Raw genomic sequence first — 14152 nt, forward strand, 5'->3', positions numbered from 1 at the left:
CTTGCTGATAGGAGAGGAGGGGGAGACACCACCACCTCTGACCATCCCACCTTTGATCTTTCCCTGGGGTAAAGGACAGATACCCCCCCCCCCATCCCTTCAAGCAATGGTGCGGGCATCCATTATCAGGCACCTGGGGCTGTGACAAACCAAAGCAGCAGCTCAGGAGGCCTTCTTAGACATCACCCCCTTCCTTAGCTGAACCCGGGGGTTGGGGTACTAGGCAGGAGCCTCTGTGGCTGGGGCAGAAAGGGGAGCAGTTATCAGAGCACCCTAGGACCTCCTCAAAGCCCCCGTCTAGGCACCCCACCCTCAGGTGTGTACTCTGGGCCTGTGAATGACATGACCACATGTATGGCTCTAGGAGTCTGCATGAGCACTGCAAGTCACCATCTCGGCTCATCACCCCATTTCACAGATGAGGAAATGGAGGCTCAGAGGCCTCACACAGCACGCTAGGAACCTGAAACCCACCTCCTATACTGTTAGAGGAGAGAATCAGGAGGGGTCTGGATAGGGGTTCCCTACAAGGGCAGGCCTAGGTCTGCAGACCCCATGGGCCCAGGGCTTTCAGCAGTGAACTGCTGGGGTCTTGAGAGAGAGAGTCCATTGTGTGTTGGGCTGTGTATGTACGAGTCTGTGTTTGGAGGCACCAGAACCTGAAACACACCCAGCACAGCTTCACCTTCTCTACCCATTGCTCTCTGCCCAAAGCCAGCTATGGGTTCCAGGAGAGAAGGGAAGGAGAGAGAGGTAATCCATGCTCCCCCACACTCACAGGTATGTGCTGCACACACACACACACACACCCCTCCCAGAAACCCATCATGAACATTCTAGGCACCCCCATCTCCTTGCCACCCACCACCCTGGGACACGCACATCCCACCACCATGCTGTCATGGGGAGGGGAGCGGAGAGAAAGCCCCTCCACTTCCTAGCACTCCACAGGAGTCCCCCACACCCTGCCATCCACCAGTGAAATCTCCCTCCCATTTGGGGAGTGGGTGGGAGGGTGAGGTGGGCTTCCCAGGGGTGGGCAGTTTGGTTTCCAGAGAGGATGAGGGAGGGGGTGAGTAGAGAGGGTGGAGGTGGGGAAGGGAATGGAGCACAGAGGGGGCTCAGAATGGAGTGGGGGTGGTGATGGGGGAGCCTAGAGGGGTCCAGGCTCAGGGCGGATGGGGGTAGTTCCAACACTCTGGAAAGGAGAAGGAAAGACAGAGGTGGGGAGGGGACTTCACTTTCAAAGAGGGGGGGTAGGGAGAATGGGTCTTTGATTAGGGATGAGAATACAAGGGCTCAGAGTCTAGCGAGGAAGAGAACGGTGGTCTTGGAAAAGTAGCAACTCGGGCAGGGACCTGGGAAGGGATGAGGGGAAAAGGGTGAGGTGCAGGGCTGGGGCAAGATGAGGGTCTGACCAGGACAAAAGTAGGGGGCAGTGGCCGGCCTAGGGGTCTCCAGAATCCCGGCTTCGAGAAGGTGGAGGATCCCGGGAAGTTGAGGGAGGGGTCGGAAGGAGTGGGGGTCGTCTTGGTCCGGGAATGAGACTGGCCGGGACGTGGGAAGGCTTGGGGCTCGCGTTCTGAGACTTAAGAGAAGCCGGGTGCGGGTCCAGCTCCGAGCTGCCAAGGGGGATGGGCCAGGGGTCCCCTACTCGGGGTGGGTGGGGTCCTCACTGGATCCGGCAGGAACGAGGTAGGGCGGCGTCGGGGTTCCCCGTGGGAGGAGGGGGCTTGGGGTCCCGGCGGGCGCGTACTCACGTCCAGGATAACAGCAGTGCCCCCGCGCAGCGAGGCGGGGCCGGGACAGGGGCCGGGGTCCACGGCGGGGGCGGCGGGGACGTCGGGGGCCAGCGGCGCCCGGGGCTCCCCCATTCTGGCGCCTACCCAGCGCAGCAGCCCGCCCAGCGCCCGGCCCTGCGGCGGCGGCTCCCGGAGCAGCCTGTGCGCGCCGGCCCTGCACAGGCGCGCCGCCCGCTCGCACATCGCGCCGCACCCGCCACCGCCACCGCCGCCCGGAAGCCCGCCGACCCCCGCCCGTCCGCCCCCGCGCGACCCCTCCCCGGCGCCGCTGCCCGCGCCGCCCCGCCCTCCCTCCCTCTGCCCCCGCGGCCGCGGCCACGGAGGAGACGGGCCGGCGCCGGGGGACCGGTCGCGGGGGAGGGGGGGTGCGCTCCGCCCGGACCCCGAGCCACGTGCCCCGTGTCCACCGCACCCCTCCCCCGCCCCCTACCGCGGCTGAGAGCGGCTGCAGGAGGCTGCCCGCGGGGGCGCAGATTTGGGGTCTAGACCCCGGCCAGGGAGGGGCTGCTCGGTAGGCACAGGGTTGGTGGGGGGGTCTGGCTGCCAGGGGGCGTCCCTGGGGGCTTCCCCCACGAAAGTCTCCCGCTGCCCCCACCTAAAATCACCCCACCTGACCCGCGGCACCGCCGCAGGGGCCGGAGCGCAGTGTCCAGCGAGCTCGGAGCGCCCTCTGCAGGCCCAGCTCGGGTGATCCGTGCCCATGCGATGGGCTTCCACCACAATTCCCATGGGCACCCATCCTTCCCTCCTGCGGGCGTTACGCCCCCTCAGACCTTCCCTCCCATTACACAACGCCCAGAACCAGTCTTCGCCCCAGAACTCCCCCTTCTCCGCACACTCCAACAGATTCGTTAAGGAGCGCAGTTAGGTGCTGGGCTCTGGGTCCCGATAATGGGCAGAACAGACAGGGTCCTTGGCCTCCTGGAGCTTACAGCCCAATGGGTAGAGCTAGATACTGCACAGATTCCACAAATAAATGAATCATTAAAACCGAACTGCTATGAAGAGGTGACACCTTGGGCCATGAGCTGGTAACTTGCTGTGGTGCCTAAGGAGGGGTTTGTGTCAGAAGATGCTTTCTGGTGGATGTAACTCTTATGCTGAGAGAGTGGAAGGAAGGGGAAGAGTTAAAGAGAGGAGGGAAAAGTGGGCCAGAGACCTGATTGTGCAAAGGCCCTGTGGCAGGTGAAGCATGAGCATGAGGGGCCAAGACAATGTGCTGCTAGGGAGAATGGGAGGGGGCTTGGGAAGCCCCCTCAGCACTTCATGCCTCATACATACCCTTCCCTCACCTCTCTAGCATACCGTGTTTCCTGGAAAATAAGACCTAGCTGGACAATCAGCTCTAATGCGTCTTGTGGAGCAAAAATTAATATAAGAGCCGGTCTTATTTTACTATAAGACCGGCTCTTATATAATATAAATAATATAATACTGGATCTTATATTAATTTTTACTCCAAAAGACACATTAGAGCTGATTGTCTGGCTAGGTCTTATTTTCAGGGAAACAGGGTAGCTGCCCTCTCATTAGCCACACGTGGAGCATCATTGGTTGTCCCCCAAACCCCACCCCAAGGACCTCTTCCCACCTGGCCCTGTGCTTCTGCCTGGCTCCCAGAATAGGCTCCTGGGCAGTCGGCCCCTCCCCAAGCACAGAATCCTCAGACACATGAGTGGAGGCAGGCACTGATTTTATTTGGGACCTGATTCTAGAAGGAATGGGGCCTGGAGTCCTCCTGGCTCAGTCCTCCAGTCCTGCTGAGCTGGCCCTGGTCATCCCTGCTCACACTGGCAGCTTTCACCCCAAATCGCAGGTCTGGGCCTTTGCTGACCTGCAGCCACTGTTCCCACCCTGGGCACTGGTCTGAGTCTGGGTAGCCTTGGTTCCCCACTCCTCTTTATCCGAGAAGCCTGTTGCATGGGCTCACGGCCACTCCTGTCTCCTGCCAGGAGAGGCTCTCTTCCCTCACTGGGGCATCTTGTGTCCAGCAGGGCTGTGGTGATCTCCCCCTCTCTTTAGGGTCTGGGTACGAGGATGCCAGGCCAAGGGCTAGGGCGGCTTCCGAGCCTCCTTCCTCAGCAGGGAGCTGGCCACAGCGAGGGCCCCGCCCTGCACGAACCGCACAAAGTTGTCGCCAGCCAGTGGCCCCACTGCGTACAGGTCCTCCTGCTGTGTGCTCTGGTAGGTGAAGGGTTCTACGTCAATGGGGTTCCTCTTGGCGCTCAGTGGCTGGCTGGGGTCCATGGCGAGGTCAGCGCCTGCCCCCGGGAGGAAGGAGAGGTCCGGGTGGGAGCCGATGAGGACTAGCACCAGGGAGACGCCAAAGACCTTCTGGAGGCCCGTGGGGTCCCGGAACATGACCTGGCGGTCCTCCTTGAAGAGGACAGGCTGGTGCTCCGGGAGGCTGCGGTAGCCCTCGTAGGGGCTGGGCGACAGGATGGACTGCTCCCGCATCATCTGGTGGACCTTGTGGTACTCGGGGTACAGCATCTTGGGCAGCTGGTTGAAGACCAGGCCGGGGTCATCCACGGTCCGGCGGAAGGCGTGGATCACGGGGATGTTGTAATGGCGGGCGTAGAGGACGGCATCTGCCGCTGACAGCCCCGCGCCGATAATGAGGACGGGGTCCGAGGCCGGGCTCACTGTGCCTGCTCTTGTGGCCACCTCCAGGGCTGACAGCTCATGGTGGATGAAGGGCAGGGTCTCCCCAGGGATGCCCAGCCGGGCCGGGCTGTCGGATGTGCCGGTGGCCAGGACCACATTGTGGGCATACAGGGAAAAGGGCTGCTGGCACTGGTCCTCGGTGGTCAGGAAACCGCTCACCTGGAAGAGCGGCCTGGGGTCCTGGGCCCCAGAGCTGCTGGGCTCGGGCGTCCCCCATTCCACGGCCGTGACCACTGCGCCGGACACGAAGTTGTGGCCCAGGCCCTTCTTGGTCACATAATCCCTGTAGTAATGAGCGATGTCTCCAGCTGTGGCCCGGCTGTTTCGGAGACCTCTGGGGGAAGGATGCGAAAGGGCAGGTGTCAGATAGCGGCTGGGGTGGCGGGTCAATCAGGGGGGACAGGGGATGACCAGGCCAGAGTCAGGCCCTAGAGCCCACGATGACTGTGCCACCCAGCAGCCGTAAGAGTTGGCCAAGTGGTTTAACCTTCTCAGAAGGTTAAGTCTTCTCTGCTGTAAAATGGAGCTGATCATGGTATCTTAGGGGGGAGGGGGTGTTGAGAGTGGGGCCTCCAGAGGCCGATGGCCTGGGTTCAAATCCTGACTCTGCCACTGGTGAGCTGTTTCCTGAAACTCTCTGCCTCAGTTTCCTCACTTGCAAAATGAGGATGACGATGGTGATGTACCTATGCTGTGTGGTTGCTGAGAGACCTAGGTGATGATATAAATGACGCTTAGAATAGGACCTGATAGGCCGTATGGGCCCGGCCACTATTACCCCAAAGGATTCAATAATAACATACATCACTATGGTGGGATCGTATTTTTATAACGTTCAGAAACAGGCAAAACTAATCTGTGGAATTAGAGGTCAAGAAAGTGGTTACCTCTTGGGAGGAGAAGGGGGTGGGGATTAGGAGGGGTCTGAGGGGCTCCTGAGGAGAGGTGATGGATTTCTTGAGTCTGGGTGGCTGGAGGCAGATGGGTTCACTTTGAGAAATTTCATCCACCCGTACACATATGACTTATCCATACGTATGATATATTTCAGTAAACAAGTTGATAAGAAAGAACCCATGTAAAGCACTTAGCACAGTCCCAGCACACACAGTAATAGCAGGAACTATTTGATGATGATTACTATTATTAATATTAATATTTTCACCACCCTTTCTGAGGCAGTGACTGTGGGCGAGTGCAGCTGATGACGGAGGTGCAAGCTGTGGCCCCCTTCAAGCTCCTCCCTGTATCTACCTGTGTGAACTTAGGTGAGTCACTTTTCCTAACGGTGAACATATTGTTAGAGCTGAACTCACTGAAAGGGAATCCTAAGTGACACGCCAGCACGACCCATCGGCCAACGGTAGGGTGAGCTCAGATCACATCCCCCAGCCTGCCCAACTCATTAGTCTGCTACTGAAACTGGAACTCTGGAATTTATTTCTGTGGGTTTCTCATGTCACCTTCTCTGTTTTAGTACAAATTGTTTTAAAGGATTGTCCTAAGATGTTACACATGGGGTTACTCCTAGAAACGGTGCATTGGAAAGAATGAAAGCTCCAGGCCTGGGCAGAGGCTTAGGGACTGTGGCAGCCCCTCAGGGGCAGGGCGCACATCTGTCTAGTTTTTGGTTCCAACATCTAAGCACAAAGACCTGCAACGCAGATGCTCACCCTCCCTGGGGAATATTACGTGGCCGTGTAAAAGGATGGTTGCAAACCCTGCGTAATCACCAAGTGAAATGCTATGACATAATGTTGCGTATTAAAAGTAGGATATGAAAGGGCATGTCTACAAGTGAAATTTAATTTCCTGTCTGTCTGGTAATGCATCACTACGTGTTGGATGTTTTCCTACCAAATGTGCAGGGACAGAAGTCTTTGTGTCAAAGAGATAGACAGTGATTCCTTGAGAGGTGGAAACTGAGTTGCCCTGAGAGGCTGACTGCCTGCTGGGTGGGAGTGATGTGCCCCTGTCACAGCTCCTGAGGGCAGAGGAAACAGGGCCTATTCCCTGCCTAGAGCACTGGGCCACTTTAGCCTCAAGCTCCAAGATGAACAGGGACTGGCATTTGTTTATTCAGTGATTTACCTATTTTTCCAGGGTGGTCAGAGGTGTGCAGTGTGGTCATTTAGGAAGGTGCTAGAAACCAAGGTGGAGAGAAAATACCCCAAGATGTGACAGCGATAGGTAGACGTATGGGGTTGGGGTGAGTTGTCTTTCTTTTCTCAATTTTCAGTTTTCTATAGTGTGGTTGTCTTTCTAATGCAAGAACATTAAAAAGGAAAAATAACGGAAGTGCATCCTGTTTAGCTGACTTAGAAGGACAGAGATTGTTCCAGGCCAGGCTCAGAATTGTGGGAGGGGCAGCAGGGAGGCCAGAGGACTTCAGAGCCGGGGGTAGGGTGTGGGGTATAGGGGGTAGCTGTTACCCCCTCCTTGGAGGCAGGGTTGCTATGGAAGCCAAGTCAGAGGGTCTGTCACGTGACAGGGCGAGGGACACTGGGCAAGGAGGCCGGGGGTGAGCCCAGCTTTGCCGTTCACGCCCTATGTGGTCCTGCGAGTCCCTTCCCCATCTAAGGCTCAGTCCTGTACCCCCACCCCCACCCTGAGGAAGAGGAAGGCAGACCAGATGATCCCTTTAGCTCTGGCTCCTGGGCTCAGTGTCAGGGGTGGGCCTGGGCCTTCCCCGCCCACCTGGGCTTTCCAGGGCTCTCGTACCTTCTCTTCCTGCGCATCCAATCCTTGACCTCCAGGTCTGGGAGCCCCATCCACTGGCCTTGGCTCAGGGTCACCATGGAGCCTTCAATTGACTGCATGGAAAAAGGGTCCTTTGGTTCAGGCCTGTGCTCTAACTCATTTGGGCTAGAGGGTCTGGGAGGGGGAGGGGGAGTGAGACGAGGGGAGGCTGGCATATAGGGAAGGGTAGGAAATGGAACAGTACTAATCCTGAAGACCTCATGCACCCCTCCTGGCCCTACTTACATGCCAGGCTCCCCCAGGCAGGTTCCGACCCAGGACCACGTGGGAGATGGCTCGTTCCTTCTGGTGCTTCCAGGTGAGGACAGACTCCATGCTTCCCCCGAAGTCTGTGTCTGGGCGCAGGAGGGCATCGAAGAGCAAGGCCACAGGGCTTTGGCACCGGCCTTCGAGGCCTTCAGAGAGGTAATCCAGGTCCTGGAGGGGGAGCACAGGTCAGAGGGGCCACCGGAGGAAGGCCGCCTGCTCTTGCCTTCCCACCCTAATATCAGGGTGCTCAGATAAGCTGGGAAATGCTGCCCCTCCGAAGGAGATAATGGCCAATGGTATATTAAAGGCTCTGACAAGTCCTGCAGCTGTTATTTACAGGTTTCATTTTGCCAAACCCAGTGTCTCTCAGACTTACTGGAGTAAGCACATATTCTCTGCATATCGTTCTGAGGAACTAGTGTCCTGTAGAAGGGATTTTGAAAAACGCTGATCTAGACCAAACACCACTTAGTTCCTCATCCACCAACTCGAGGGTGGGGGGAGTGGGGACTGGTGATTAGGAGGATGGATATTGCCTGAAGAGGCATAGAGGAGAGATCTGTAAGCCTTCACGGGCAGGAAGCAGTGGCACTGCGATACCTAGGGCAGGGTTTGCGACTTTGCTCTCCTGACATTTGGGCTGGACGTCTTTGTGGCGGGCGCTATTCTGTGCATTGCAGGATGTTTATCAGTAACCCCAACCTCAACCCTCTAAGCCAGGAGTACTACCCCTCTGATTGTGACACCCGACATTGTCGCCAGGGATTGCCCTGGAGAGCAAAGTCATCTCCCCGTTTAGAGCCAGTGGTCTCGGAGAGGTGAGACAAGCTGCTGGGGCATTTGCAGGTCTCAAAAGACAGCCCTGGTTTCTCTCTCACAGTTTCTGTGGCTGAATTCGTGGCCTTTCTTTTTCTGGGTTTGGTCTTGTGTCTGAAAAACACATACTTTGGTTTTTGCCCTGGGAAAGCTGGGAGAGTTTTCCCCAGAGGGGTGTGTGTCCCAGCCCCCCACTCCCAACCACAACTCTTGCCCACCTGGTCTAGGATGGAGACCCCTGGTGCCTCTGCGAGCTTCCTCTGCAGCAGGGGGTGTGGGTGGATGGCATCTGGCTTCACGTAGGGGGTGTAGCCAGAGAGCAGGTAGGACAAGCAGATGCCCGAGGGACCATTGCCTGGGGAGAGAGGGTGGGGTCAGAGGGCGGCACTGTTGTGTTCAAGAGACCACCCCCACTGAGGGCTTTGGTCTTGATCTGACTCATTCATTGATTTTCTCTTCATTCGTAAAAACAAAACATTTATTAAGTCCTTAGTAGGTGCCAGGCACTGTGCAAAATAACAATCACTAACAAAGTAATGAACAATTGTTGAGGACCTACTAGGTGCTAGGTACTGTACTACTTGGACAACAATAGAGTTGTGGTAATAATTGCTGACGTTTGTTGAATGCTTACTATGTGTCAAGGGATTTTGATAATAACAAAGTAATAATAAACTGACAGACGCTGCTGCTGTACCAGACCCCATACGAAGCCCTGAAGTGCCTGCATTATCCCACTGAGCTCTCCCAATGACTTTAACGAGGTACATGCTACTCTTTCCTCCTTTTATATTCAAGGAAGCTGGGGCACAGAGAGGTTAAATAACTAGCCTGTAGTCACACAGCAACACGACCGAGATTCTGAGTTCCCTAAGAACTAGTCCTGTCCTCCCAGAGCTAAGGTCTGGTGGGTCAGATGGACACGTAAAATATTATAGTACAGATTGCTATGTGCTCTGAGGGGTGAGCTTGGGGTCTTGGGTACTCAGGAGGGGTGCTAGGCCACTTGGGGCCCCCTTGTCTCCAAGTCTGAACAAATCGCACCACATATCTGTGGCATTTCTTGGGCAATTAACTCGGTGCCATCGCTTCTATCCTTATCTGTCTTTCCACTCTTTATCTTTTGTTGTTCAGACTATTACCCAGATCTAAACTATTATTAGGGGGAGCCACAGGAAACTGCGGATGTTCAACTATTTTCGACTTAACACAATTGGCCATTTCACATGGTTCAACTTCATGCTTGCACGGGGGAAAGGCCATCTGTCCCCCATTTTTGCAGACCTGGGGACAGGCCCACGTGTTGGGCTGTGTCCCCCCTCATGTGGGTACCCAGCGTGGTGCCAGGGACAGGGCGAGCACAGGACCGGGCCCCCACGCCTTTGCTGTTCCCGCCTTGCAGGCTCTTAGAAGGACTACGTGGAGTGATGGCACATAAATTGCCAAGCGTAGCACTGGGCACACAGTGAATGCTCCGTGGCCAACGTTAAACACAATTAATTGTAAAGAAAGGCCGGGCCTGGCCCCGCCTGGTTCCTGACCTCTGATGCTGGGGGCACCCTGGAGGGCTCAGTGCAGCCCCTCCCCGGCCCAGGGAGGCACTCACCGATGATGATGACCTTGAGGGGCTCCGAGCTGCTGGCACCGAGCTGCTGGTCCTTCCTGCAGCTGTTCATGGCTGCAGCTGGTGGGGGGCTTGGGACTGGCAGCTGACCTGGGGGCACAGAGGAGGAAGGGCCACTGTGTGAGCCGTGGGTATCATGTGGTCGGTCCCTTCCCACTTGTAGGGTGTCCTCCTGCGGCACTCAGGGTCAAAGCCAAGGTCTTCCCTGAGGCATATCAGAATGCCACCCTGCTCTTCATTCTCCCCTCCTCGCACTTCCATCCCAGTTGGGTTCTCTCTCCTCCTAGTTATGCAGGGTCCCTTCCCCAGCCTGGTTACCTCCATCTCTCTGAGCTTCCCTCCCCTGTCCCCATTGCACCAATGAGGCTGTAACAAGACCCAGCACCTGCTATCCATCCTTCATAAGGCTCTTCTGTCCATCCTGAAAGGCAAAGCCCTGCCCAGCACTTCTGTGCCGGCCACAGCCCCCAGCCTGAAATCCAACCCTCACGAATTGGGTGGAGTCTGGTGGACTTTGGAGCCATCACCTGGCTCTAGGGAAGTACTTCCTAGCTGGTGACCATGGCATGGTCCCGGACCTCTCTGGGTCTCAGTTTCCTCATCTATAAAATGGGAATAATATCCCTAACCGGTAGGGCTATGGGGAACAGCACAGTCATATCTGTGAAGCACCTGCCTGCAGCAAATCTGTCACTGGGAAAAAACCAGAACTCATTACCTGCTCCAGGGGCTGGGCTGGAACACATGGACTTGGGGAAACTTGGGAAGCCTGAAGTAATTTGATTTGGGGAAAATGCCTGTAAACCTGCTAATTTCTGGAGCACCAGCACCCCCTTCTGGCTACAGGCCTAAATCACTCGAAGTGACCCAAACCCCCAGTTCTTAGGGTTTGATTCTCTCTCTCTCTCTCTCCTGGAGTCCGGGAAGGGGGAAGAAGAGCTGCCACAGAAATTTAACAGTGTGAGTGTCCACTCCTCCTAGAAATTCTCCAAGTATGGTTCACAAATGCAAGAAATCCATGAGATCAAAACTATTTTCATATGACACCAAGATATGATTTGCTTTTTTCACTGTGTTGACATTTGCACTAAACATGTAAAAGCAGTGGTGGGTAAAAGTACTGGTACCTTCGCACCAAGCAAGGCAGTTGCCCCAAACTTCACTAGCAGTCATTATATTGGTATATTGACAAGGACTTGAGGTTAAGATAACGCCAGAGTGTTTCACTAGCGTGTTCTTGATGAAGCAGTAAAACATATTAATTTTATTAACATCAGCCCTGAGTAGATCTTCGGTCTAATAAAAGAGTCCACCTTCCCATATCCCCCAAGCCTGCTAACAGGACCCCCGCCTCACCCGCTGTCCAGCAGCCCGGCCGCCCTGAGGGACACGTCCATGTGAGTGCCTGCAGAGTGGGTGGGCATTTAGCCCTTGCTTTCTACTGGGCATTTTACATACTTTTTCTCACGTCCTTCTCACACTGACCCTACGCACAAAGTACTATCAGTGAGAGTCTCCCATTTTACAGATGTGTAAACTGGGGCTCAGAGAGGCCACACAAGTTGCTCATTGTCATGCAACAGACTCTGAAACCCAGGGCTCCCTGGTGCCAAAGCTTTGCCTACGACTGTGCCACACGGCCTATTCCCAGGTAAGACCCGAGGCTCCTTGCCTCAGCTGGGGCCTGGGGCCCAGGACAGCCTCCCGCTCCTGTCTGGGTGAGCCCCGTGTCCCCCGGCATCTCCCTGGGGAGACAAACACTGACATCCAGATGACATCGGGGTGCATTGTGTGCTCCATGCATGGTTCCCTGCATGGAGCGGGGCCTGTGCTGTCTGCCTGCGGGGAGGATTTTGGGGTGACCCCACTACCCCCTCATAACAACAGCTGGCTAATATTTTTGCACTTCTGTGGAGTTGGCTAGGTGCCAAGCATATTCTAAATACTTTGTGTACATTAAGTCACTTAGTCCTTATTTAATTGGGTTGTTACACGTATTCTTACAATCACTCCCATATCACAGGTGGGGAAAATGAGGCCCAGCGAGCTTCTCACAGTCCCGTACAGTGTGCAAGGAGTTTGCCCCAGCTTGCACGGGCCGAGCTGGATTGAGCCCAGGCCACCTTACTCCAGAACTCTGTGGGGCAGAGTGTATTAGCTCCTGCCAGAGGTCCTTCCTGGCTGAAAGTGTAGCCCACACATCCGTTCCTGCTCGTCCCAGTGCTGGTGAGGGAGGGAGGCCAGGGGGCCGATGTTCCCAGCTGGGAGGGGCTGCTTTCTCATTACACCGGGCACTGGGTGTGCTTGGCAGCCCTGGAGAATAGGCCTGTAGTTCCTAGAGCTGTTTCTCCCACTTTGTGCTGGTTCCTTCCAATAGGGGTGCCCACTCCTTGTCTTCACTGTCCCCAGGAACAACAGCCAAGGGGATACATGTGATGTCCTTGCTAAATGCTCCCTATGTATTAACTCCTTTAATCCTCATGGTAACCCATCTTACAGACAGGAAAACTGAGGCTTGGAGAGGTGTGGCCGTGCCCCCAAGGTCACAGAACTAGTTGGTGATGGAGCTACAGTGTGATTCCCATGGGTTGAGACCACCTAGACACCCCATAACCTTCCCCAAATGAGAATGCAAACTTGCTCCGAGCACCCACAGCGTGACCACCTTTGAATCCTCCTACTTCCTGGTAGGAAGGTACTTTCAAGAGCCCTCCCTGAAAGAAAGATGAGGAATCAGAACTGATGGCCCCTTATAATGCTTCACAGGAGGTGCAGGGGTCCCATTTACCACCAGGGCTTTTGGACTCCAAGTCCGGTGCTTGCTCCCAGAAGCTTTTGAATGCCTCACACATGAGGTCACCACCCAGGGCCGACCAGAGAGGTCACTTCCTGTGCAGCGATACGGACATCCCAAAGTCCTGAGCAGCCTAAAGCTCTCGGGAAGAACGCACAGTGCCAACTTAACAACAGATCATTTGAAAGTTCAAGATTTCCATTTCTTTTATGCTATTTTTAATTTCCTAGAGGTGAAACACATTCACTTTTTGTTTGTGTCCCTGTGGTTGAAGAGGCAAATGTCAGCTGAAAAAAGTTAACACTAAAAACAGATTCAAATTCACTAAAGCATAAAAATAGAAATCATTACACCTTCAAATGCTGTTCCTTTTCCATTTGCAGCATTGGTGCTTTAAGCTTCAAACAGCTCTAAGTCTCTGGGACACCTGCATTTATTGAGCACCTCTGGGGGGGGGGGCCTTTGCTCAGTGGCTTAGACTGACAGCAGCAAACCCTGGAGGTGGGTTATCCCCTTTGCACGGAGGGAGGGCGGAGGTGAGGAGGGAGGAGGTGGTTTGATGGGGTAGCCCAGGAATGTCTGAGACGATGCCCATGAGCGCAAATCCTGCCCCTTGATCCCTGTCTGAGGATGGGTGAGTCGCCTCTGAGTAAAATAGCGTGATAACAGTGCCACCAAGAAAGTGACATGAGGCTGTGGCAGGGCAAGGATGAAGAGGTGTTCTGTCATCTGAATCTCCCCCACCTAGAGCCCCTGAGAGCTCTGAGGTTCCCCAGAATCCCTGATTCTCAGCCCCCCAGCCTTCTGTGAGAAGCCAAATAAGTCCCTGGGACCCTGGGGGCTCTGCCCCACTCGAACAGTAGCGGCAGGGACCCTAAGGGAAGCACCAGCCTGGCTGTGGGACCCAGTGGCCTTGGGATTCCAGGGAGTGTGTCAGGGCTGGCCACACCTCTCTTTCTTTCCTGCCAAGAATGGCGTCACATGACCAGGGTGAGCTCCGGCTGCAGGCAGCAGGGCAGCTGTCGGGCTAAGGGTGCCAGGCACCTGGAGATGGGCATGGCCTGGAGGGGTGGAGGGGGAAGCTGGAAGTATGGGGAGAGTCATGCTGGCCCCAGGGAAGCCATGGTGGGCTTCCTCTCAGGACCATGTGGGGGTCCCCCTGCCTGGCTCCAGGCCCTGTTGGCCACCCCTGCCCAGGATGTGCCCAGGATGTGCCCAGGATGTCCCCCCCAACCCCCATGCCTTGCCCAGGCCACTCACCTGACCAGCAGGGGGTCAAGGGAGACCGTGAGTCTGGACTCGTCCCACACTATGAGGGCCAGTAGATCACGGTGCCAGCCAAGGGAGCAGCACACCCATTACCCCGTGGGGATCCAAGAGGCTGTGAGAGGCCAGGGCAAGCGAGGGTATTTCAAGGGTTGGGAAGAGAAGGGCGGGCGG

General features: G+C 55.8%; 2 protein-coding genes across 6 annotated transcripts in view; both read right to left on the reverse strand.

Annotated features, from left to right (window-relative positions):
• NECAB2 (N-terminal EF-hand calcium binding protein 2) overlaps positions 1–2556 on the reverse strand; it is a 32110-nt gene extending 29554 nt beyond the window's left edge. Inside the window, exon 1 of one of the 5 annotated variants that reach the window (XM_019743715.2) lies at positions 2413–2556. In XM_019743715.2, coding sequence (XP_019599274.2) covers positions 2413–2541 — 129 coding nt within the window. In that variant the 5' untranslated portion in view covers positions 2542–2556. Of the gene's footprint in view, positions 1–1760; positions 2063–2412 lie in introns of those variants that run through there. The other 4 variants (XM_074314520.1, XM_074314518.1, XM_074314519.1 and 1 more) reach the window with 4 other exon arrangements.
• Positions 2557–3478: 922 nt separating this feature from the next.
• On the reverse strand, positions 3479–14124 carry OSGIN1 (oxidative stress induced growth inhibitor 1). Its single transcript, XM_019743710.2, has 6 exons — positions 13973–14124; positions 9901–10008; positions 8513–8649; positions 7455–7646; positions 7191–7282; positions 3479–4803 (listed from the first exon to the last, which is right to left on the reverse strand). The coding sequence occupies exons 2-6, from the start codon at positions 9968–9970 to the stop codon at positions 3855–3857; spliced, it is 1440 nt and encodes a 479-aa protein (XP_019599269.2). The 5' UTR covers positions 9971–10008; positions 13973–14124; the 3' UTR covers positions 3479–3854.
• Positions 14125–14152: the final 28 nt, after the last annotated feature.

Source organism: Rhinolophus sinicus, linkage group LG11, assembly GCF_036562045.2.
Source record: "Rhinolophus sinicus isolate RSC01 linkage group LG11, ASM3656204v1, whole genome shotgun sequence".
NCBI lineage: Eukaryota > Metazoa > Chordata > Mammalia > Chiroptera > Rhinolophidae > Rhinolophus > Rhinolophus sinicus.